Here is a 27,227-nt window from a genome sequence, read left to right on the forward strand (position 1 = left end):
AGGGGTGCTGTATGGGGTGCGCAGCACAATGGTGAGCGGCATGCATTTTTTCCACATTGTGTATAACGTTCCCCTTTCATGTAGACTTTCGTATGTAGGGCAAACTGGCCAATGCCTCAATGTAAGACTACAAGAGCACAGTTTAACCCCACAAAGCCCAATGTATCATTTTTGATACGCCGATTTTGGCACCTAAAACTGATTTAAGCACTGGAAACCCTATGCAGGGCCCATACACGTGCTTTTGATATACCGGAGGGAGTTCTCAGTTGTGGATTGTTCTGCAAATCAATTACCATACTAATTAATGTGTACCCAATGTTTGTTTCATTGTTTTCTTTGTACCCATATACTGCCCTATAGCCGTAAATAAACGAGAATAAGCTGTTTTAATTTTCTTTGATGTGGAATGGCATTCGGGCTTTGTGGGGTTAAGGGAGGGACGCAGCTTTCGAGTTGCGAGAAATGGTTAGGAAAATTATTTTTTGAAAATCACATTTTCAGTATCTGATCCCAAAATATCACTGAAAACCACGTAGAAGTGCTATAAAAAATTTGTTTTATCAGCCAAGGTGGCAAAAAATTTCGCGGAAATCACGAAAGAACAGCGTTTTTCAAGCCACAATATCTCTCGAACGGCGCAACCGAGCTCGACCATCTTGATCTCGTCAGAAAGCACATTTCTCCATCTCCAAATCTGTCGCTTCGAACATCTCCTCTATAAAGAAACAAGTGCAGAAAAAAGCAAATGATTGAAGGTCGTTCTGGAGTCTCCGATTAACCGCGCCATTTCGCACATCAGCGCATTGGAATCTGATGAACATCGAGCGCAGACTACTTGGACGCGCGGTGTCACAAAAGAGTGCATAATCAAAGCACGCGTCGCGTCAACAAAGGAGCAACAAAGGAGAAGGACGGCCCCGTGGGAGCTTCGACAGAGAGAGAGAGCGCATAATCCACAGACTGCCGACACGATCAACGGAGTCTAGAAGCTTCCACAAGATACGTGAAGGCGACAGTATCGAAAGAGAGAGAGAGAGGGCGTGCCGAAACCCTATCTCAGATCCTGACAAACGGCGAGTTTCGAGAAAGAGGGAGAAGCCCGAGTGTGTGCCAATGGATGAGTCACCACCCCCCTCGGAGATGTTTCCGCAGCCACGGCAAAAACGCAAGACGTCTAGAAGATTCCCAGGCTTTGTTCGTGCTATGGGAGCACGACACTGATAGAAAGTTCAAGAAACGCCGGCGAAGGCTATGAAAGCGCCATGCAGGAATCGGAAGCGGGATCAGACCGCGCCGGTGAAGAGCTTTGACGTGAAGACTACCATCTGCAGAAGAAGGGGATTCCCCGGCAGGCTAGTCGACAAGTTCCTCGAGCGCCCGCATTTCCGGAAGAAGTTTCTTCGAGATTTGCCTCGAGCTACGCCGAGATCGTCCGGCTCAGGACCAGCAGGGGTGACGAGCGGACACTGTGTTCCTATTCATATGTATTGGAAGTGTTGGACTCTTAGTGCTTGTTAATTATTTTCCAGAGTTTTGTTGACACCCATCTGAATTGCATTGTGTTGTGCCTAGCCTAAGTGTGCACGTGTGTATGTAACTGCCTTATTTGAATTCATTTAGTTGTGTTTTGATAACTCTGACTCGGTCTTTGGACCACAACCGGCGTTCGCTGGCGCACCAGAGGGCCCCTTATTAATTGTCCTTGCTTTCGTGGGCTTCTTTCTGGAGTTTTACATGCCAAAACCAGTTCCGATTATGAGGCACGCCGCAGTGGAGGACTCCGGATTCATTTTGACCACCTGGGGTTCTTTAATGCGCACTACAATGCAAGCACACGAGCGTTTTTGCATTTCGCCTCCATCGAAATACGGTCCCTGCAGCCAGGATTCGTGGGGTTATTTTCCGAAGCTGATAAGTCGGCTTTGGAATTTGGCCCGGTGTTGGCGCCTCATTCATGGGGTGAGTGACACGCGGTTAAGCATTTCGCACATCAGCCCCTCGGATTCAGCGATCGAGCACATTGTGCATGGGTTCCTCAGATACCTGCTTAAGCATTTCGCACATCGATCCCTCGGATTCAGCGATTGAGCCCATCGCGCACACGAACTCCTCAAGCCCATAGCTAAGCTTTGGGACCTTCTGTACATCCTGTTACTGTGCTTTTATTTTCGTGAATGAACAAATAAAATTCTAAAAAAAGAACATCGCACACCGAAGTCAAGCTTTTATTTTATTTAGTTAATTTTCTTGGTCACTGTTTCCTGAGCTACAGTGCAGGTTTGGACTTTCTCGCATTTCTAACACTAAAAGCCGCGCATATGATAGAACATCAATTACTACAGCCCTGGTGCCTTTCATAAGTTAAAATCAAAGTTGCAACTTTGCAAGATTGTGTTGAAACCATTCGGTTGTGTGAAGTCCAGCGAAGGAGGGGAGGGGGGGGGGGGGGGGCAGGGGCTTACTTGCACTGTTTAATGCATGCATTTAATGGTGTTCACAACTAAGTACTGCCAACTGAGGACCTTTAAATGATAAACTGCTGCTTTCAGCTGTTTTTTTTTTCCCACACACTATGGTAATGACAGTAATGGAACAAGGGCACAACACATATCCAGATACAGTAGAATCTTGATTATACAAATCTCTCAGGACAGCTCAAAAATTTGCATCATCCGAAATTAGTACAGTCGACGTCCGATTTCCCGGACGCCCGAAATTCCGGACATGCCTGATTTCCCGGACTCATCTGTGGCACCGTCAAGTTCCCCATAGAGTCAATGTATTAAAAAGTCCGAAATTCCGGACGCTTATAGCCTTCGCCATCCGATTTCCCGGACTTTTTACTGTTAACCGCCGACCCAAAGTCACCACCGACGCCGCCATTTTGGTTTTTTATATTCTCGAACCCACCATACTCGCATCGCAGGTGTGGCCAGCAGCACCGCGCCGCGGCTGCCGTAACCTCGAAACCGCACGTGTCAATCCGTTGCCAGCCGTAGCTTAGCCAAGCCAAACCTCACTGTGTTCGTTCACGTGTTGTTTTGTCAGCTCTGCCAGCTCTGCGGTCGTGTCTGCGGTTGATCGTTTGCTGCTGCGCGCTATCTTCAGTGATCATGTTTCCCGACCTTCAGCATCCACCGAGTTCCTAGCTGTTTCGTGCTGCGCTTTTCGTCGAGCGGATTCGCCGTTTACAGCGATGGCACTGACTGCTCCTTCGTCTTCGTCCGCGCCTTTGAACGAACTGCCATCCGCGAACTGCCCTCCGTGGACGAACTGACGAAGTGACGAACTGCCATCTGCGGACGTTGCCTTCGACGATCTGCGCGCTGCCGGCGTGTCGATTCCAGCCGGGATAACCTTTGAGGGCTTCGCCGACGCTGACAAAGACCTCGAGCTATGTGCGGAGTTGACCGATGACGAAATCATTCGTCAAGTTACGGAGACACCGACACCGAGAACGAAGAGCCAGCTCCTACACAGCCAACGAGCTCGGAGTTGACGCGAGCACTGATGACACTGTCATCGGTGTACAGCGGCAACATGACGTTGACTGCAATTGAGGCAGACATGATCGCGGGCAAGCGGACCGTGCAAAAGAAAATAAGCGACTTCTTTGCGCCCAAGTGCTGACCTATGAGGTAGCGCCGGCCACGTCGTATTTTTTTTTTTATAAACGGCTCTTTTCAGAGCCACCTAAACGATGCATTGGCTGAATAGCAATGAGAATCTTGTACTCCGGCCGTGACCCTCTCCGTCAGCGAAAAATACCTACCAAAAAGGTGCGTTTTCACGTGCATTCGTTTTTCCGGACTGCCCGATTTTCCGGACGTTTTCGCGGTCCCTTGAGGGTCCGGGAAATCGGACGTCGACTGTATCACCCAAAATCGTAAAGAATTGGAAAATTATGGGGGGATGCTGCAATGAAATGGCAGGCTTGATGAAAACTTCCGATTTTCTTTTTCTCTCCCACAAATGATCTTGCCTCATGTCATGGCGAAATATTTGGAACAAATACACAGCAGCATTTGACAAAGTTGCTCTTCTTTAGTGTGTTGTCTTCGAAATCGGCAAGGGCTATTGCATCGCTGATAGTGTGAGTGCAGCTTTCCGTTGACGTTGCATCGCCATCTTTGTATCACTGTATGCATGAGATATCGGAGATTTTGATTGCCGCAGCACAATTTCTCCATGCAGAAATAAAAGCAACAAAAGCGAGCACAAAAAGAATAAATTATCGTCGCAATTCGTTACTACAGTCACATGGCATGCCAGGAGCACTCCTATTGGCCTACATAATTTGAATCACTGGCACACTTGTTTCGCACAAATTTTAGCAGTAGCATGTGCAATGCAAAAAATGGTCCATCCGCAGAGAGTTTTGTTGTCCACTATCAATTTCCTTTTAATTTTTTTCTACATTTCAACTCAACATACCAGTTTAAACTCCTTATGCTTTTTCTGGCTTCAGTGTTGGTTTTCCTCACATGGTTGTAACTAACAGATGCATGTAGTGTTGTGCTTTAGAATAGCATATTCTCAATTGAACAAATTGAACAGCATAGACTATATTCGAAAATTTTAAATATTCGCACACCCATAAAGATAACTTATCCTAACTTATCCTTTGAATGAGCTTTCATATTAAAGCATGAAAGCAGCATGGCGCTGTCCTACATGTAAACTTGTTCTGCCACCAACTCGTGCAGACAATGTTGATAGTACTGGCTAAAACAGCAGGCTGTTGCCAACGCTATGAATTCGGTTTTAGCTTCATTTTAATTTTAGTTCTATCCCTTCTGTAGACATAAAATTTTTATCTGAGCTAGAGCAGATGGTAGAGAATCTTGCCTGAACTGTTGGTGCAAAAAGTGCACTAAGGTGCTACCATGACAGTTATGCGTGTTTGCCATGCTAAAACACCTTGCTACTCCGCAATAGTAGCTATATTATCATGGCATAGATAGTACTGAAAACCCATGAGCACTTGCTATAACCAGATAATGTTCATTGCCATACTATATAAAGCATGTTATGATACTCCCCTCCCCATCTTGTATCGGAAAATACAGTTTTGCTTGCTGGGCGATACAGTGGAAACTCGTTGATACAACCTTCGCGGGAGCCGGAAAATAAAGCGTATCTGAAAATCGTATCATCCAATAGTTGGGGAAAGAAAAAAAAAACGTGTCCCAAGAAACATATTATGCAGAATTGTATTAACGAGGTTCCACTGTAAGCTTTTTACAGTGCACTTATGTACATGGTTCACCAAAGTCCTTTGTAAAAACGATCTCGGAGAAACTGAATTACAGGAAGAGCGTCTCAGGATGACATACCGTATTTACACGATTGTAAGTCGACTCGAATGTAGGTCGACCCCCCCCAAAATTGCATGTCTCAAAAAAAAAAAAAAAAATGGGGGGAGAAAAACCACACGAGTGCATTTCACACAAGGGAAATTTATTGATGGGGTTGCTAAGACTACTCATCGTCACTAGAGTTGACCTCACTGGTACTGCTGCCGTCATAGCTGCTGCGGTCCCACAGCACGTCGTCATCAAAAGTGAGTCCACACTTCGCGAACGACCGCACCACGACATCGCGCGATACAGCCCCCCACGCAGAGAGGACCCACCCGCACACAGTAGCCAGTGAGGCCAAATTTTCTCGCGCTGAATCCGCCACTGCCGCACCACACGTTCACTGACTCCAGACTTGCGTCCTGCTGCGCAGTTGTTAGTTTCCTCAACATGGAGGATAGCAGCCCGTTTGAACGCTGCTGAGAACGAGCGCCGAAAGTTCTTGGCACTCATGACAGGCGCGACGATTCAGCACAACAGCAGAAGTGACAGATGCGCGCGGCCGTCGAAAACAATCATATCTCAAAGAAAAGCTCTTCCGCCAACTACTAATACCCCCCTAACGACGGCTCTTCCGCCAACTACCAATACCCCCTAACGGCGGCTCTTCCGCCAGCTACCAATACCCCCCAAACGGCGGCTCTTCCGCCATCTACCAATACCCCCTAAGCGGCGGCTCTTCCATGATCGATGCTCCCACAAGAGCCGTGCGCTCGTGGTGCGCGCAATCAAAATGTATGCAATACAGTAAATTATTACGCTACGCTTCTACCGTAACCATAAAAACGTAGGTGCAAAGTTGTAACCACGCCGTAGCACCCCTGATTTCTCGTTTCTCTTGCCGTTACTAGCGGTACACGGTTCGGCTTCGATTCTAAGTCGACCCCCCCAACTTTGGATTGCCAAATTTGAAAAAATGGGTCGACCTACAATCATGTAAATACGGTATATATTATAAACTTTATTTGTCTGGAAAATATTTTAAGGAGCGGTGGTCAGAGCCCCTCAGTCCAGGGCCCCACTGGCCTCTGCTGCCTGCCTGACCTGGCTAATTAAGGACTTTTGTCCTGCCAAGTTGGAACGGGCGAGCTGTGCCTCCCACTGCTCCATTGTGATATTAGTTGGCCTATGAGGGTTCTTAGTACACTCCCAGGTTACATGTATTAGTGTAGGTATGCCACCACACCAAGGGCACGTTGCCCTATAGCGGGTGGTATACATGGCATTTAGCAGTTTTAGATGGGGTAGACTCCCTGTCTATTTTGCGCCAATCAGCGGGTATTTTCTGCGGACTCCGCGCTGATGAGCAAGGATGTCTGACATTTAAATTGATGGGATTTGGTGAGGGATAGTGTGAGAGGTTGGGGTTCGAAGAGGACGCCATCGCTCGGTTAATAGACACTCGAGCTAACGCGTTAGCCTGTTCGTTCCCCTGTACCCCTGCATGTGCCGGGCACCAGAGTAGGCGATGGCGGTGGTTGAACGATTTGGGGATTATCGCGAGGCCACAGTCACGTGCCCCTTGAGAAACATGCAACATGTCTCCCGGGAGTCAGTGACCACGACCGAGTCCCTTTCCTAACGCTCCGCGTGAGCGAGCGTGATCGCCACTACTAACATTTCGGCCGAGGTGGGAGAGCCTGCCGTGGTTGACACGGTAATTTGCTGCTGGCTGATCGCGTTCATGACTGCCAGGGCATACCTCCTTTGGTAGCGCTGCCCGGTAGCCTCTGCATACGCAGCTGCGTCCGTGTAGTACGTATTGTACCTAGCATTATTGGAGTACATTGATTGAATATGTTGTGCGCGTGCTTTGCGCCTTTCCTTGTTCTACTCGGGATGCATATTCTTGGAAATTGGAGCTACTGTAATTTTGGATCTCACCCAAGGAGGGAGAGGTACGGCCTGTTCGGTGAGACAAATCGGGTATGCTGGGATATTAAGTCGTGCCAATATTGCCCTGCCAGTTTTTGTGAAGCTGAGGCGCTCCCTCTGTCGCATCAGAGTGGCCTGCCTCAGTTCGTCGAAAGTATTGTGTACTCCCAAAGCTAGCATACGCTCCGTGGAGGTAGATTTAGGCAGGCCCAGAGCCGCTTTGAAAGCTGTTCGAATTATCGTGTTGGCCTGCCTCTCTTTCCTGTTCAGGATTTGGTAGGGCAAGCCATATGTGATTCGACTAATCACCAAGGCCTGTACGAGCCTTAGGGTATCGATTTCTCGCATTCCCGCCTTTCTATACGTCACTCGACGTATCATTTGGGCTATGTTGTGGGTTGCAGATTTGATGGTTTTGAGCGTCTGTGCTGCTCTCCCGTCACTCTGAAGCGACAAACCCAGGACTCGCATCGTAGGTGCCTCTCAGACCATTTAGCCCTCAACCACAATGTTAATCGACCCTCTGGATCTGTAGCCTTTCGCATGTATCCGGATGACGTCGGATTTTTCGGGCGCGCACTTCAGCCCGCTCGTTCGGGAAAATTTCTCCACCGCTAATACCGCGGTTTGGAGCGCGTATTCTTTATCCCCTAGGGAACCTCTGCTCGCCCACAGCGTGATATTGTCTGCGTAAAGCGTGTAACCTAGGTTGGATATCCGATTGAGATGGCGTGCGAGGCGACACATCGCCATGTTGAAGAGCAGAGGAGATCGCTCCTTGAGGGGTTCCTTTGCTCGGCATTTTAAATATCTTTCACAGGTTATGCTTGGGTGTCACCCACTTTTTTGTAGTTTTTATTTTCATCCATGCCTGCCACTTTGGCAACAGTTGCCTCCTAAGTTAAATGCACAGTTTTGCCACAGCCATAGGGGCAGGATCTTTGACAGATTTTATCAGTAGTGGAATCGCAAACAAAACGCCTTTTTAACCATTTAACTGGCAAGATAAGACTTGACGTAGAATGGTTTTATTGCTTTAGTTGAAATGTTAAACTGTTTCTCCAAAAACTATGCGAGATATAGTAGGTCAAAATTATTTTTGGCCCCGTGGTGAAGGGTAAATGTGTGGTCCAAAAGTGGTCTCTGGCACTTGCTTTGGCAAGGCAAATGTGTCTTCTTGAGATGTACCTTTATGGATTTAAGAAATGAGAGCTTGCTTAAAAAAGGAAAAACATTTTCGCATTGGCGAGAATATGACCTCCACGGGCGCTAAGAAGATAACGACGAAGCCTTAAGGTTTTGTGACCAATACATCTGCGGCTCCTCACGCTCGACATTTTAGTGAACGCCACTGTTGAGCAGGTACATAAATAAAGGTAAATTGGAAGGCACATACTAATTTTTGGATTTGTCTAGTTTTTGCAGATGCTTTTGTTAGGTGAACAATATTGTTGAGCTACCAGTTAAAGGGTTAAAGCAATTCTGTACAATAGAAGGCTGCATCGCCGACCACCGCCAAACAAACTGGATTGCAATCAGGAGATAGATTCTCTTGTCTGGCTTCGGGCAATCCTCCCACACTGCCAAAACTTATTTTACATGCTGAAGCTAGAGGTAACACAGTTACGTCATGCATCCTGATGCTCCAGGGATTCGTACACGCTGCTATAAGAACTGAAAAAAATGGGCGGTCAAGGCATGGGCCATCATCACATTCATGATGGTTAAAGCGTTGTACCATGAAAGAAGGATTAACAAATGTAGTGGCCAGCATGGAACACAACATGTTCACCACTGTCACTAACAATAATGGACATTAAATGTCAATTTCCATTCCAAGAAGTCCTGTGAAGGTAAATTTTGCAAGTTTTAATATTTAAGACTGCAAAACAATGGGGACATGCTACAGTGTAAACCACTTATAACGTAAGTCACCGGGGTCGCGAATATCCGCACTACAGTCGAGTCCCGCTACAATGAAATTCACGGGACACACGAAAAATTTCGTTGTGGCGGAACTTCGTTGATGCGAAATTGGTACGTATGTACCGTATGTTCGCGATTCTAAGCACCCCCCCTCTATTTTCGTGAAAAAAATATGGGGAAAAAATTTGCATGCAAATCTAAGCACCCCTCTATTTGTTAAGAGCGCGTAGGCAAGGCCGCCTCATGACGCCAGCAAGCCACGTGTAGCTGGAGCCGTCGGAGTGCCGAGGTGGCACAGCGTCCACAGCGCGATCTCGCTGCACAGTCGGACTGCAGAGCTGCGCAGACTCGTGACGCTCGTGCGCCGCGCGTAGCCGGAGCCGAGCGTGACGGAGATTTTTCGAATCTGAGCACTCCACCCCCCTCCCCTCCCTTTGGGCATCACGATCATGAAAAAAGGGGTGCTTAGAATCGAGTAAATACGGTACGTTTGCCAAACGGCAAAGCCGGGAACGAAATCAAAACCATCGTCCAGGAAATCTTCGCGATGGCAGGGTGAAATGTACCGAAGGCAGAGCTTGAAATGTACCGAAGGCAGTCGATAGAGTGTCAACTTCACGTGAGAATGCATTTCGCGCCGCTGTTACAGCATTTTTCGTACATCGCGGCCGACGCCTAACCCAACGCGCGCGCCCGGCCGATCACGAAACACTCATTTTGCGGCACACACACCGTCGCAATGAAGCGGTTTGAATTATCACAATTTCACTGCATATTTATGACAAAGTCGGCAAGCTTGGCAAGCTTGCACTTACCGGAAGTTTTATTTCCCGAAGTCGGTCAGCCTGGATTTCTTACGCTTCACGGCAAGCAAAGGCATTACGCGAGTCTCAGAGTCCGTTAAAAGAGCCATCGCATTGTCGTGGGTTCTGATAACTTTTCTGATGAGGCGAAAATGATCGATTACTTTCAAAGCAGTCGCCGGAGTCTGTGTGTCTAGCGGATAGTCATTTTCCCCAGACGACGAGACGTTAGCATCGTGTTCACAACAGCGGCTGCGGCGCGGCCGCTATCTTGAAAGCAATTTGCAACGTGCACAAAGTGAGCGCCCGCGCAGGCCTCATCTTCAAAGCGATCTGCGATGGAGGCAAAGTGCAACTAGTGCCGGTAGAGTCGTGTGCGCTGTGCTTTCGACGTTTAGTTCGTGGTGAAGCGAGAGACGGCATGGAGGTCAATTCGTTCGCTGCTATTGCCACGTCTCACTCCAGCGTGTTGACACGGAGTTTCCGCGGTCATCGAGCGAGATCTGTTCATGTTTATCTGTGCGCGTGTGACACCGTGCCCGGTAATTTAGTTAGCCAATGATAAGTTTATACGGCCAATAAAACTACTATCTTTAGTTAGTATAGCAGTCAACTAATTTGCTATCGCAACCGATGCTTCGCCTTGCGGGCAAAACTGCGAGATTTTTCCTTCTGCTTTCTGCCTCGGCGATCGTATGTGCCTTCTCTAACGAGAGAAATTTACGCTTCTTCATTGGCGTAGCCATTTCAACCGGACACACAACACAGAAAACGGCAGCGATTGTGGTGATCCCCTGCAGTGCCGCGCAGGCGCATGGTGATCATGCGTGGCTATGGATTGCAGTGGCTTAAACCGGTACTTTGAATTTGATTTCGTTCGCGAAAACCTCGTTCAAGCGGACATACGATCGTCACAGCTTTGGAAGGGCCTTCTAATTTGACTACTTGGCAGTTTCAATTTCAATTCAGTCCCAGTTTCGTTCTCGAAAAGTTCGTTGAAGCGGAAATACCGAATAACACCTTCGTTATGAAGGGACTTTTTTGTATTACTTTCTATGGGCAGCTGACGGGGAATCGGAAAATCTTCGTTGTGGCGCAAAACAACAATTTTAATGAGATAGGAATTACGTGGACACTCCAGGCACATGTCTGCCGTCGCCGTGAGGTGCCGTATAAAGTCCAAGGGCGATAAAATCATAGCCGCGCGCCTTATGATGTATATGCGAGTGAAACCATGCGAGGATGAGCCGGCGATCGCAGCTCAATCTCGCGCACTCAATGGAGGAAAGTGGGAAAGAAGCGCGCCGAATTCCATTGCGCGCAAAGCTCCCGGAGGGGGGGAGGGCTCTACTTTGCGCATGCTCGTGCGCCAGGGCCGCTATATCTTGAAAGCCATCTGCGACGGGGGCACAATCTGCCATGCGCTGTGTTTTCGTGGCTTAGTTCACATTTATTCGAGACGCAGCACGTAGGTCAATTCGCTCGCTGCCACACTTCTTCACTCCAGCGTTTTCACAGTGAGTTTCCGGGGTCATCGAGCGAGATATGTTCATGTTTGCTTGTGCACGCTTCACACCATGCCTAGAGCCGCGGCGGCGGACGTGCTTTCGCGCGCTCCCACCATTGGGTCATTCTGCCTGCTCCGCGAGAGGAATGCTGGGATACATGGCCAGCGCGGATGGCACGCGAAAAATAGGAACGAAGCTATTCACGCACCAGCAACGTTGGAACGTGCCCGACGGCGCCAGACATGCCAGTTGTGTTGTGTAACAACGCAACGTTGTGGAGCTCGAGGCGCAGGCACGCTTGATGTCAGAGTACATCTACGGCTTGAGGGGAGCATTTGCCATCTCGGTTGACTGCCGAACTTCCAGGCAGCCGCACTGTAACCGGTATTCAGTCTCCCACAACTGCACTATAAGCGATACGCGTATACATAGAGTCCTATTGGAAAATTAACAGGAGTCTGAAAGAGCGTATTACAGTTAAACCTGGATATAACGAAATTGACAAATTACCGAAAAACTTTGTTATAAAGAGGATTTCGTTATATGCAGGTTCGGCACGAAAATTCGAAAAATTAACGTTTACCGTATTTACTCGATTCTAACGCGCACCCGTTTTCCGTTTTTGTCGAAGCACTCATCCTCGGAATGTCACATCAGGTACCGGATGCGTGGACGCGTGTCGTTTCGCATAAGCGCGAATTCATTATATGGAGGTTCGTTATAAGCAGGTTTAACTGTATATCCGGTCCTGCACTATAAGCGGTTACGTTATAAGTGGTCTATACTGTACCTTTATCTTGTTACAGAAACTATGTGGGTGTTAGATGTGGGCATACATAATTTACTTACTTTGAGCCCGTAAAAATTGGCTGCACATTAAGACTTGGGGGGACGTTAGGATCATTATTAATCCCTTAAAGGCCCCTTTCGGGGTATTAAATAAGGGGGGAGCTAACACGGGAAAAGCCACTGCGCATCAATACCCAGGATAGCAGGGCCTACAGACAGAACGGCAGGTTCATGACCGTGCTCGGTCAGTGTCGTGAGAAGGAGAGTATGGTAACTGCAACACCAGCCAGTGCCCGTTGGTCAGACAAATGTGAGCCAGCCACACTCTCCTCAGACATGATAAATGAGCTCTCTCCCTCCTAAAGTTTCCATCCCCATAATTTGTGGTAACTGTTCTGCTTTTTCAAAACAGCCCAGAAATTTCGGCAATTTCTTGCTTTTGGTGCAAGTAAACATTGAAATTTGCAAGAGTATTAAAATAATGCAATTTGCGCAGATGTCAAACTCCTGGCATACAATGAAGTGCATAATGTTGATGAACTTTTCGGTACTGCAGAAAGGCTCTTGGGCTGCAGCACTACACCAGTTCCACAAAACTGGTAGCACATAAATAATAAATAAATTCTCACACCTGGTTTTCTTGGCATTTTCCCAGAAAGGCCAAACAAGTGGAGACACCAGTGCTCACATAGACTAACATGAATAATTGCCACTCCCAAAACTTCCCTACTGAAATCAGGTCACATGCCTCCAGAACCTGCTTGACGCTCACCTTTGTAAGGACATTTCTCAGAAATCTAACAACTGACTGGGTTCAATGAAATGAAAAAGTTTACTGCACCCTTTTGTATGCCTTGGATGGGTTGCAGTCTTCAGGCTTGTCCGGGCAGCAGGACTGAGGCAGCTTGTCTTCGTAGTCAGCAGTGCTGTTGGCACCACAGCAATGCAGCTGCAAAAAATAGTGCAATACACTTAATTTAAAAATATTTAATGGCCACAGGGACATGACCATGTGCAAAAGGCATTCTAACGTTGAGAAAACTACAAAATAGCTGCACAAAGGGCCCTTTATCCAGCAGAACCTAATGTGCACACTCCATATCAACATCTTACCACCACCAATCAATGGATAGTTTTCACGCGACTTCATGGACGCAGCAACTCACAGTACTAGTATCCGAACATGGCAGCGACAATGACGTCAGTGGACCATATCACGCGTACATCATTTTACTTTTTGACCGGGACCATTTTTCACCAGATTATAGGTGTTATCAATTTGTCGCTGGGGGCAAGACAAGACTTTCATGCTGTCACGGTTTTTTGTTTACTCAGCTTCTCGACTTGCTAGTACCCCAAGATGGCGGCCGCGATGACGTTAATGCAAACCATCTATAGACTTGAGGAGACAATTCGTATTTCATTTGTTAGGATACATATGATCAAAGGAAACAGACTGCTATCCAATTGATATGCAAGCAACTTTACTCCCTGCACAAAAAGCACAGCAGTTTCACTCATTTTTCTGTGTGTATTATAGTCTGGTTTCCAGAAATAATGAATTTAGGATGAGTCAGAAGAATGCTCCAATCTCAATTATCATCCCAGCAAGACACTGCTAACATAGAAAACATCACTGAAACTACTCTAGATACAAGTCTGAAGATTTGAATACCGTATTTTCCAGTCTATAAGTCACACCGTTGTATAAGACGCACCAGTTCATTCGGTAAGCCATCAAAAAAAATTAGTGACCGTCTCACTTCGTGACCACAGGTCACGCACAAGCATATGGGTGCCATTCCTATATAATTGCGATAGCAATGATATGGACACTCCAGCAGATGCATTTCTGCCGTCGTGGTCGCTGCGAAGTAGTCCAAGGGCGATAACATCGTTCCCGCGTGCCGCACGCATGCTGTATGTGCTTCTTTCTTCTTTCTGGGGTTTTACGTGCCAAAACCAGTTCTGATTATGAGGCACGCCGTAGTGGAGGACTCCGGATTAATTTTGAACACCTGGGGTTCTTTCACGTGCACTACAACGCAAGCACACGGGCGTTTTTGCATTTTGCCTCCATCGAAATGCGGCCACCGGGGCTGGGATTCGATCCCTCGAGCATGCTGTATGTGCGAGTGAAAGCGTGCGACAGTGAGCAGAATTGCGCACAAGGGGGGAAAGCCGAAGGGCAGCGCAGGAGGGAAAGTGGTTTGTACTCTGGTAGCAACTGCGTAGTTTGCGCAGCGGCGCACACCATATCTTGAAAGCAATCTGCAGATGCGACAATTTCGGGGTCGGTCAACTTGCCGTCGGCCTGCCGCCGCTTGCGTTGCTGCTCCATCCTCACACGGTGCTCGGCAACTCGATCACGAGAAAAACCTGGTACCTCCGTAGCACGCACACAACCAGTAGGAACTGCTAGAGGAGGTCAACCCAACGCACTTCTCCTGGCCATAGCACCTAATCCGATTTTGACAGCAGTTTTCCGAAAAAACGTATAAGTCGCACCATCATATAAGACGCACCGATGAAAAATCCAGAAGAAATCCGCAACTTATACACCGGAAAATATGGTTGTAATAAATTTTTTGAAGTGAAAAACAATGTTACAATGTTCTAAAATAATTTCAACACATTGCATATCCATTAAAGCTGCTAAACATTTTGGCCAATACAAAGAGCTTTTGTCAAGATATACAAAATATGGTTTAAGCAGGCATTAAGTAGCCCTAGCATGAATTACGACAGCAACATCTAAGAGAAACAAGACAATTTATGGTGTGGTGCTTGATGATGTCAACAAAAAATTGCTTAGTCAATAACTTAAAAATACTGTGCCATGATGTCATGACACTATGTGGTTATGTGGAAGCAGGACATTGCGACATTTTGACAGTCACTCCGGCTCGCTCAGTCGCGTTGTACACTGCTTCTCGTTTCGAGGGCCGATGTAGCAGCATAGCGGACAACCGAGTGAGCCAACGCAAGTTTCAAAATGGCACAATGTCCTGCTCCCACATACTGTGCCATGACATCACGATACACCATCCTCCGGGAAACTAAACTGAAACTAGCTGTAGAAAAGCTATTATACAGTCTACGATCGTTACAACGGACCCACGCACAACAGACTTTCGGATATAACAGACCATATTTTAGCCTTAGTTTGGTCTACCTATATTAATGCAACAAGTTTGCTTTTTAACAGATCACGCTACAACGAACTATCGGCTACAGGACGAAATTAGCGGCAAATTTCATCAAAATCAGGCATACAAAACGTACTTTTGCCATGCCAACACGGGTTGACAACAGACTTGACCACGCCGGTGTCTGCGCGCTTGAGCCACGGCAAGTATATAGTCTCCCAAATTTTTTTGCAACTTGGAATTGTACGTTTTCAGTCATAGTATGTTTTTTTTGTCGCATGTTTTTCCAGAACATATGAACGAGGTTTTACTGTATGCTCTGGCATGTCACCCCTCGAAGCCCCTCACAAATACTTATGAGAACAGATCACTGAGCACAAAAAGCATTCCTCTATTGTCCAATTATTCATGTCCTTAAAATGGAACAGGCTTGCCCAAATGTGGTGCATGTAACCGTAACTGCACATATACTGATGATCAAAGTTAGTGTAAAGCAAGATTGAGTTTACTTTTGGATATATCAGTACACCAAATTGCTAACACAATATGAAATGGATGTTACTGAATAAACTTATAAAGAAGCCAACACTTGCATTCTGCAAAAATGGCAATACAAGAGTGCTGTTTTGCACACTAGCAAGCTACAGTCAAACGCCTTTATAACAAAAACCTTGGGGCCTCCGAAGTCATTCGTTATACAGGTCACTTGGCAGTAAAAGTGGCGGGCCGCACAGAATTATTCCTTCGTTATACAGGTCATTTCATTGCAGAGGCGCTCAACTGCATACCTAGGCAGTGTAGATAACTGAAATGGCTGCTGTGATCTCATTTGAGCATTATGAAGAGAGCACTCCCCCACATGCAAGAAGCTGTGACCCCCTCACACAAGACTACTATTTTCCCAAGCTACTAACACTTGTGGACGCAGGTCACTTCAGACACAAGCACCACCAGAAACCTACAATACAGCGCTGTTATGCGAGACACCAGAAAAATACAGAACACAAGCATAGCTATATTCCATGCTGCTTCTGTACTGTAATAAGTGCATATTAAATTCAACAGCCATTAAACACTAATTTGCAGACAGTCTTGTACCACTAACGTTGCAACACCTTTTGGGCACAATTCTGGCAGCAAAAATGGCAAATTCTAAGCTAGAGCAACTTGCAATGATAGTTTACAGTATGTTTGATTGATACGGCATGCAAAAGCGTGCACTCTGGATGCACCTTATGTTAGCCAGGGGCTTGCAATGAAACATAACCAGTTGCGCCGCTTGAGCATGCCGGGGTCATGTGATCACACCAATTATACCATTGCATTGTGTTGCACATTAACAGACGGTGCAAAGCGCGCCTTTATTTAGAATTTGTCACCTGTCCCGTATTAGCACCACAAGTCACCGATGGCACACCAAAAGTGTCCCCTATCCATCTACAAAGCAGCCAGCTTGGGCTTGTTTCACAGAGACTATCGTACATTTGGTCACGTTGATATCAGTGTGCACATTTATAATGAATGTCATCTATAAGGTATTTTAGTGCCAGGGGCAACTTTGTTACAACATCGTCTGAATAACATTATGCAAATGGACAAAGTATCTGAGAGGAAGCACCAAATAACCGGGCCTTACACTGCTCTGGATGTCATCCCACAGATGCTGCACATCAGTGTTGTTGCGGTACTGCTTGATCGACTTATTGGCTTCTGTCCTGATAGCATTTTCAATCTGAAAGAAATACATTATCAGTGCACTTTCCTCAAATAGCAGCAAGGAAGTAATTTCATAAAATACGCAAATGCATTTCGAACCAAGAAGCATGAAGTAACCACAATAGCTGTGTAGCATGCACCAAGTATACTAGTACACATTACATGAAGTCTAGGCAAGCCAAACAGGTAGGTGAGCTGCCCAACCTTCACACCACACACTAGCAATTAATAGAAAACGCTAAATATCTGAGCATCTCTTAAATGTAACCAGTAAAACCACACATCACAATGTTGTTCACATATACCAGTAGAGGACGGAAATGGGAATACCAAGCTGCGTTTTGAGGCTGCGGAGATATTCAGCTTTTTGTCAGATCCCTTGGTCTGTAAACTTTTTTTGGTCGATAGTACATCGCAAGAATGGAAGCAATTAAGTTTTAAAACCATTCTGCAGTTAATTCTGAGACTCAAAAATTTTCCACTAGATCCCGGCAATATCAAAATCACACATGCATTGTGGAGGGCAAAACCCCATGATGAGGTGTGCGTCTTGATGGCGAATGAGGGAGTGACGCAGCAGATCACAGTGAAAGGTCTCGCTTGCCAGGCATAACTACAAGCCATCTCAAGAGCATAGACAGACTGACCACCTACTTTGGTGCAAGATGTCTGGGTCTTATCAGTTTCGGAGTTAAAGGGTTACTAAAACAATTCATACAATTAGTATTCCTTTAAAACTCACTTTCCTTCCTTCATTAGAAAAAATGATTACTAGTGGGAAAAATGAAGGCAGAACTTCCCTTTCTAATATTCCTCACCAAGACCGTAGTGCTGCTACATGAGTGTGATGTCACAAATTTCAAGGTATTTTCTCGAACATGGACCGTTTTGCATCACAAAATTGTCAAAACTTCCTAGGTAGAGCTGCTAGTTAACTTGGAATAAAAGCAATTCATTCTTTATGCATGAATATTAGCTGGGCAGGAAGAGACTTAAAATACACGACTTCATGGAAATCTAGTGAGTGAACTTGAACGAGGCATCAACCAATCATATTTTTTGTGTATTTTCTGGTTTGCCAAGCCTACACTTACAATGAGACAGTGGCGCACCGACGGGGGGGGGATTCGGGGGTTGTAACCCCCCCTGAGGCCGACTTAACCCCCCCTTTTGTTTAACCCCTTTTCTTTCCTTACGCATTTTAGTGCTGCAACTAAGATGCAAGACGCGCAATCGTCTGCACACTCACAAGAAGCGCATTTTCTTGACAATTTCCCGTGAAGAAATCGAAATTAGTGCTGTTTAGATGGTATTGGCAAACTGTCAACCCCCCCCCCTGGCAGAGATCCTGGGTGCGCTACTGCAATGAGAGTATACTTTTTGACTTTCTAGAAATTTAGTAATACGGCCTAACTTACTGTTTCTCTTTTAGTGTCCCTTTAAAGCAAGTTTAAAAAGACACTCGACCACTTGCATGCACTGTCATTTAAATTTATGATGCACACATCATGAGACATGGCCTTCCAGAGTAATATACCAGATGCTGTCCTGGCACTACTTGTACACTCTTCCTATACTGCCCGGGCTGAGCAGCAATACTGATGAATATCTCAAAGGTGCAATTTTGTTGATTTAAAAAAATGGGGTAGTCTTAACTCTTTCCGTACCATGCCCACTGGGCATCATTAGCCCACTATCGATGGTTTGAAACACCGCTTTTAAGACCTTCCTCACTGCTCGCGGTCACACTGCTATGAAACGTGAATGAGGGTACCTATATTTGTTTTCTAAGCAGTTCATTTTCACGCCAGGCGGTAATTTTTTAACGCGCTCCGAAGTTTCGCAATCATCAAAGTAGAAAGCAAAAATGGCCGCCTCCGAGAGCAGCACACGTGCTTTGAAAGATTGTAGATCTCGCAATTCTGCGTTTGCAGCCGATTTTATTGATGCGTCGAGCAGCAGCGAGTCTGAGGATGCTGCTTTTTCATTGGAATTTCACTGAGAGCGATGAAGCAAACCAGCCCTGAACATCGGTGGCTGCAGCCCGGCACGCCCAACTGTAGTGCTTGCAGTTATTTTTGTAGCGGAATACCTGTTTATTGAAAAGTTTCGATTTTTTCGGAGATGGTGTCTATTCGACGGCAATACATTTTGTATATCTCAATTTTTGTTACATTTTTTTTCTTAGTAGATACAAGCGTGTCTTTACAAACTTTGTTCAGTTTTATCCCACAATCTTGATTTTGGCAATTTATATCTTTTTATGCCATACATCTCATTAATAAAACTTATGCGTGACAAGTGCATTCATTCTGCTTTTTCTTTATGTATTACATAAAATATTGAGTGCAGTAGTTACTTCAGAAAAAAAATCTGGCGTAACCTACAAGAAACACCTATTTTCCCCATGGTAGGAAAATAGTTAAAAGGTGACTGCCTACAAATTGGCATTATAACCAACTGCCCACAATGCTGTAATCAAATTTTAATACCTTTGGTTAGTTACTCGTGTGGCAGTTACATTTCCAGTGGCAAGGTGTGCCCACCTTGGCTTACCCCTCTGCAAACTGTGTCTCAATACTGCTATTGCACCTTTTCATAAATGTCTCTATAGTTCTAAAAAAAACCTGCTTGTATAAAACTTCCTGGTGCACTGCTCTGGCAACTAATGAACTTACTCTTCTGAACAGAAATACAAGACCATGAAGCAATGAACCATGCCTGCCACATGCCAATTTAGAAATTTCTGGACAGCTTGAAGAAGTGCTATGTATGTTAGGCACCCCACATGTAAAAAAAGTACTTTATATAGCATACTATAGCTTTACAATACACAGTATATTACAGTTTACAAGCCTACAATGCAGGGAATACTAATCACGCCAGTTATCACATGGCTGACATTTAGAGAGCTTGAAAAGTGTAAGATTGATTTATAAAGAAGCTAATAATAACAGGAGGCGATGAAAAATGAACATCCCTACAAATCAGGGGTCAATACGTGTGCTTGTTACTCGGCTGATCAGCATGAATGAAAATCTTCCCATACATGACTGACCTTACATCGCAAAATTATGCACCATACTGGAAGGCCCCGAAATATTTTTGACCCGAGGCCTCCATTCCAAATCATGACCAGCACTTTCGTTTTCAATTAATACGGGTTACTGTACCAAAGCCATAGATCTGGCCTATAAATGGCCACTATGGTAGAGTTCCAGATTAGACTCATTTCAAAATAGTCAAAATAACATGCTTCACCCATATCTTGCTGTGTTACACTCTGTATTAAACAATATACAACCACAGTGTATGATGTGTGTAGGCTTCATTCTTCTAGATGTGCCAAGTCATCAATGATGGTAGTTACGTTGACCATTTGCTTAATGGCCAGTTCAACTGGCCATTAACTCCAGAAATATGATCATGCAAAAAAAAATCTCTTCGGAATTATGCAATGAATGCACTAAAATCGCTAAATATAAAAATCTAGCACTGTACCTTTGATCGGTAGGCATATGCGGCAATGGCCGCTCCCAGTTCACAGATCAAAATAATAGTCAGCAGCACACTGAACTGAAAGTTAAAAGAATGGTACCATAATGAAACGGGCGCTAGCAAAAATGGTTGTTCAATAGTATCAGTACACATGGAAATCAATGAAACAGCACAAAACGCATCATTGGTAATGCAAAGAGTGCTGGGGCGAAAAAGGGAGGGGGGGGGGGGGGCATTCTTTGGCTATCCAATATTCTAGTATCAGATACTGAAACAGTCATGGTCACTTCAGTGGCTATCGCACTTTTTCCTGCAGCAAGAAGCACACAGACACAGCACTACATTAAGTTTTTTTGCAAATACAGGCCCGCCCAGCAAACCATTTTTGCTGCAATTCCTTTGACATTAATCATTAGTATTACAATGGTGAATCCCAACACAAGAGCGCCCAGTTGCAGATATTAAGTTCAGAGAGGAAGAGAACAACCTTTTGTTTTTCTTTTTTTTTTGCATTTATGCTGTGCACACAGACCAATACGCAACGAAGTTTTGACATACCATGGTAATGATACCCACTGTATCAAAATTGACAAACAAGACATCTACAGGAAGGTATTGTGTGCCACTTTCCCCGAATGACTTGAAAAGTAGATGTGCCAATTAAGACACCGGAAATTTAAAAAAAAGAAATATCTCGCCTAAAACATCTTTATTATTCGATACCCACGATTACTTCCAACAGTGACAAAGACAAGGCTAGGTGATGCAGCATGCTAGTATGCATTTATTCAGATGTTGAAAAATATTGGTATACATTATTTTAATTTAATTCTGGGGTCTTACGTGCCAGAACCACGATCTGGTTAAGAGGTATGCCGTAGTGGGTACTCAAGGTTAATTTTGACCTCCTTGGGTACTTTAACGTGCACCCAATGCTCGGTACACGGGCGTTTCCGCATTTCACCCCACTGAAATGCGGCCGCCATGGCTGGGATTTTATCACACGACGTCATGCTTAGCAGCGTAATGTCAAAGCCACTAAGCAACCGCGGCGGGTTAAGGCAGAGGTATACATCTAAACTCCATCACTTGAACAGCAATTTACTGCCAGAAGCTAAGTGCCTGCAATGTAAAAGCCTGGCGATTTCTTGCTCATCAGCTCAACATCTGTATACAAAAAGACTTAGACAGCTTGAAAACGACCTAAACAAAGTTGCCAGATTAAAACTGGAAAAAGTAGTTAAATTACCTTTATAAAATGCTAAATCCAAGATCAGGTGGCCAGAGTTGTTGCAAAATTTTGTCCTTTACCGCACAAATATTTGCACACAATTTCCTACATTTACACACTGTGCAGGACAAATTGCAATAGATTCTCAAAGGATATTGTACTGCACCCTGTTTTTGTGTTAAACTAATTGTGGATTTAACAGCATGAAACTGCACAGCCGGTTATGTGGGATGCCATAGTGGAGGGCCCTGGAATAAATGTGGCTGCCTGGGGTTCTTTGACGGCCACCTACACCTAAGTACTAAACATTTCTGCATTTTTCCCCCATCAAAGTGTGGCTATCATAGCCAGGAATCAAACCCATGACCTCATGCTGAGCGGCAGAATGCCGTAGCCACCGAGTCACCGCGGTGGGTGGATCTTCAAACATCTGCCACAGATAACATGAAAGCAAATAACTGCATGTGAGGACCTACTCCTCCTTGTCAATAGTGTCATGGCTTGTGTGTATAGATAATCTCTACTGGCTTTGTGGAAATAGGAGCAAGATGACATAGCATAAGGAAGAAATATTTGTGATAATAAACCAAAATGGTCGGACTCTCGCATCTCTGATGTGCAGAGCAATTCTATCACACCAGTACTGCCTCCAGCCTTTTTCAGTCACAGTTCTAAATCTGGGGCCAGAGCAGTCTCAAAAAGGCTACACAAATCCTGAGTACGTACCGCCATAATCATATGGTAGTTCTCCCGGATGGCACCACAGCATCCCAGGAAGGCAAGCACAAAGACGAAGACCCCCAAGACCACAATGGCCACGGGTGCACCCAGGTAGCCCTCATAGAAAGGCTTCTGTGGGCTTAGGGCTGTGAGCACCACTGCACCGACAGCTATCAAGGCAATGCCGCAGAGCTGCCAGAGCGAGAAGCATAACATTGAATACACAAACTAAGACTGGATGAACAAACAAGTAAAAAGTTGCTTTCATATGAAGTTCTCATGAAAAAGAAGGTTGCCAGCCACGTGAAAGTAGCACAGAGCTACAGAACAGTTACTGCAACTTTCAGGTGGTTGCAAATTTTGTCATGAAATCTTCCACTGCCTTGCAGGCTCCTGCAACTCCCTGGTTGAGGCTAACTGTAGACAAGTACAAGGAGCATTCATAAAGTTCATCTCATCTGCACTATAAAGCTTGAACAATCGTAGAATTAGGCATCAAAATGAGCACGCATCTCTAGTGTTAGTACAATGTAAAAACTGTCCTATATAGTACCACTGAACACCCCTAGGGCATCAAAACAAAAATGGCAGCGTCCATAGTAAAAGGACGAGCACTGATCCGCGTTCTGCATTTTAAGGGACAGAATGCCAAAGATTCATGCCGAGCTCATGGCAGTGTACGGTGACAATGCCCCAGCTTCTGATGCCGTTGCAAAATGGCGGAGACAATTTCTATGTGGTTGAAGAAGCCTGACGAACAGAGTGGCAGGCCATCACGTGATGGCGAACCACAATATTGATGCACAAGTGGAGGCTGTAGTGCTTGCTGATAACTGTCGAACAAGTAGTGCAGCAGGGTACTGCGAATGCAGGCTCAGGATAGACCTACTTGCAAGGAAGCAAAAGCTGTAGTAGTGCAGAGCAGAAAATAATATCTGAAAATGACTGAAAAGCAAGACTGCTTTTTTTCTCCACTCGTTCACGATGTCAATATGCGTTCACTGAACAAGTACTTAACAATCCAATGTGAGAAGACATGAATCTTACTATTGGCTAGCCGATGCTGACAATTTTATTTCTCTCTACAAGTACAAGAAAACGCGATGCATGGCACAGGCCACATTTTTCAATTTCTTGCACCATCCACAATAGCCTTCCTGAGTAATCAAATAAATAGTACAGAAACCTGAAGGTGGAGGAAGTTTCATTAAAGGGAGTAGTCATCCACCCAAAGTAGCACAAAGCTGCAGATGAATTTGTCAAATGCAAAGCCATTAAGCAACAAAGGAAACCCATATGGGTTCCTCAGGCAGAAAGCTTTACAGCTGAAACATCTGGTCTGGTCCATAGCTTGGCGATACCAGAGGTGCTACTTTGAGGAGGACAACGATTTTTCCCCTTTGTAGCTTCCTGAAGTATGTGTGCACACAAGCAATGCCATTTGTAATAAAATTATGAAAGCCTTAAAGCATTTGTTTACACACGAAGAAAGACTTCCTAATATAGTACGTTGCTGCAATACAAATCTTGGGAAAGCATCACATGACAAATTGGCTAAGTAGAAGAGTGCAAATATTTATTAAAGTGCAGTGAGATGTAGCACGGGGCCTAAACTACTGCTAATCCCCTTAAGCGGTCGCTAGGACCTCATAAGGAAAGCTGCTACAGTACCAATGTCAATTCCACATCGGTTAGATACCAAGCTTGGATTGAGTAACTTATCGCGGACTCGGACCAATCGAGCTTTGGGCTGGTACGGCTTTAGCGCAATGTCAGACAATTACGACGTCAAGCCGCACCACTTCAAAGCTCCGGAGCCGCGAAAGTTGGTTCCGGACGGGTGCACAGACGTGATTCAGACGTGCGCAGTATAAAATAAGCTAACCTAAAAGTGCATTCGATAACAGGCGGATAACAAACAAACACGGCATCATTTGGGCATTACTAGTACACTAAAGTTCAGTGCGAGCTTACTGACGAAACGACAGACAAGGCGAAGCAGAACTGCGACCGCTGGGTGCAAAACAAGGCACGACGCGCTATACGCATGCGCCCCACGAATGCCCAACAGCGAACATCTTCGCGCGGAAATGCAGTTTTCGTTTTCTACTGTGATGCAAATGTGACGTATGTGGCACAGGACACGACCGGCGACGAGCGTTATTTACACTTATTGCGACATTTCCCACAGCATGCGACGGATGTACCGTAACGCAGGCAATACGCCCCTACAATGGCGCCTTTGAGTGTCCTTTTGCGAGTGTTACAAGCTTAACTTTACAGTACAGCATTATGTCAGATGCACTAAAGAACTGCTTGCACAGAACGCCTGTCAGGGGAGGAAGCCATTTCATGAGATTTTCGGGCATGTCATGATCCTGCTCCTGGGGCTGCCATCTATGTTTACACAAAAATGTGCGGGCTCAACGTTTTCAGAAGCCTACACAAGTGCATGAGACAATAATCTTGCACAAATAAGCATTATTTGTCTAAACGCGTAGTTCTACGGAAACCGGATAGACCAAAATAAAAGGGCAGTCCGTTAGTGCGTACCAACTTAAACGACAAAACGCTTCTGAAGACGCAACAAAGCTAGGCGCATAGCGAAAATCACGAATGCTCGAAAATTATGTGCTATACAAATCTCACATTCTCGGTTAGTTGTCATAAGCAGCCACAACCTGCCTTCTACCACTACGGCGCGCCCTGCCACAGAAGGAGCCCTAGAAAATATGTACAAAACAGTACTTACAACAAATATGGCATTGAAGGCAAAGAGGAGGTACTTCACAAATCCCATCTTTGATGAATTCACCATGGTGAACAGAAGCAGTTAAGCTATGCCGCCGAGGAAACAAAAACAGGAGAAGAAAGTTGCCACCCAACACCGAGCCTACTGCGCACGGAGCGTTAATGGCCTTTGCCTCTGCGCGCAAGAGTTGATTTTGTGTTCATCCGCGCGGGGCAGCTGCAGCGAGCGGAAAATGGGGCGCAATGATCGATAAACATTCGCAACTAAATGATGCTCTCTGCACTATTTCCTAAAATGTATAAAAATATAAATTAACTTTTCTATGCGTAAATACAATTATATGATTTTTATGTTTCAAATACGAAATATAAACCACCACACTATTAGGAACTATATTCTTAGACTTGCCGGGACGCTGGCGGCTCTTGCGAGTCCCGCCTCACGCGCTGTGACGTAGTTGTGCGCGAAAAGTTTCAAGCCAGAGGGACATGAGAGGGAGGTGAATCACGCCGCGCGCGTATTGAGAGTGCACGTGGGTCTGAAGCGTCAAGAGGAGTCACCAGTTCCGCAAAACGTCTGCCTGAAAGTGAAACTATAATGGCAATAATGTCTTGAGGAACGATCAACTACAATCGTGATACCGTTCTCTGGGCGTGTGTTTCATTTTTGTTTCTTCACATCGGCGAAGAACAAATGAAATGTTTTCAACTGATATGAGTGTGTCTGTGTAGTTTCATCTTACGAAAATTTTGTACTACTCTACGCAAGCAACGTAAAATTAAATTATGGGGTTTTTTTACGTTCCAAAGCCACCATCTGATCATGAGGCACGCCGTAGTGGGGGACTCCGGATTAATTTGGACCACTTGAGGTTCTTTAACGAAAGTTGAAGAGGAAACATACTGCACTCTTTTATTACCGTGATTATTGCTGTTTAAGTAGACGAGGGATGCTTCAGTGTGGAATCATTTGCAGGGTGTAGGTCGTCACGTTTCGACAGGTCTGTCGCTATTGTTGTGCTCAAGTATATTGTGCTGAGCGCTCTGCCGCAGACGTCTGATGCGTGTTCCCCGCAGGTGTTCGTGATAGCAGGTTGCAATGAGCGAAGCTAGCAGCATGAAGTTATTGCACCTCTCTCGATTGTCGCTTGTACGGAGAAGCTAATCTTATTGCTGTTATTGCGTGCTTCGAATAATGGTTCGCTTCTCCGTGTTAATAACTCTGTTTCGGTGTTTTGTTAAGTCGTTTGCTTTGCACATCCGTATTCCGATGGGGCGCGGAATGCAAGAATGCTAGTGTACTATATTTCTTAGGTGCATGTTAAAGAACCGAGGTTGTCAAATTAACTGGGAATGCTCCGCTAAGTCGTTTTTCATAGGTTATGTGTTGCCTTGGGGCGTTGAACCCCTATCGATTTATCTTTGAACAGCATATTATTGACTGACCAGACAGCTGTAATACGAACAAAGAAATAAATCGGAGAAATTTTGCCGAGCGTTGCCTGTGAACTATTCGCCAGTGACAGTTTAATTTTGCCAGTCAGAAAAGTCGGTACAGTTTACTTCTGCGAGGAAACGCTGCTTCAACTGAAAGCACAAAAATAAATTTCGTCTAACTTTTTAACAGGTACCTGAACACACACGCGCACACACACACACACACACACACGCACACACACACACACGCACGCACGCACACACACACACACACACACACACACACACACACACACACACACACACACACACACACATATATATATATATATATATATATATATATAAATTCTTAAAGGTTGCCTGTGGCAGATAGCACACTTTTTGTTCATAAGCTGGTGTACTCGAACAGGCGGACATTACTTGAACAATAAATTGATATCCATAATCGAATAATTAAC

At 45.3% G+C, this 27,227-nt stretch overlaps 1 protein-coding gene across 1 annotated transcript in view; it reads right to left on the reverse strand.

Annotated features, from left to right (window-relative positions):
* The window catches only part of LOC119463028 (CD63 antigen), a 46,404-nt gene extending 20,893 nt beyond the window's left edge, over positions 1-25,511 (reverse strand). Inside the window, exons 1-5 of the mRNA XM_037724105.2 lie at positions 25,331-25,511; positions 22,585-22,770; positions 20,631-20,705; positions 17,050-17,145; positions 13,106-13,213 (exon numbers count right to left, since the gene is read on the reverse strand). Coding sequence (XP_037580033.1) covers positions 13,106-13,213; positions 17,050-17,145; positions 20,631-20,705; positions 22,585-22,770; positions 25,331-25,396 — 531 coding nt within the window. The 5' untranslated portion in view covers positions 25,397-25,511. The remainder of the gene's footprint in view (positions 1-13,105; positions 13,214-17,049; positions 17,146-20,630; positions 20,706-22,584; positions 22,771-25,330) is intronic.
* Between the last annotated feature and the right edge of the window lie 1,716 nt (positions 25,512-27,227).

This window comes from Dermacentor silvarum, chromosome 1, assembly GCF_013339745.2.
Source record: "Dermacentor silvarum isolate Dsil-2018 chromosome 1, BIME_Dsil_1.4, whole genome shotgun sequence".
Lineage (NCBI taxonomy): Eukaryota > Metazoa > Arthropoda > Arachnida > Ixodida > Ixodidae > Dermacentor > Dermacentor silvarum.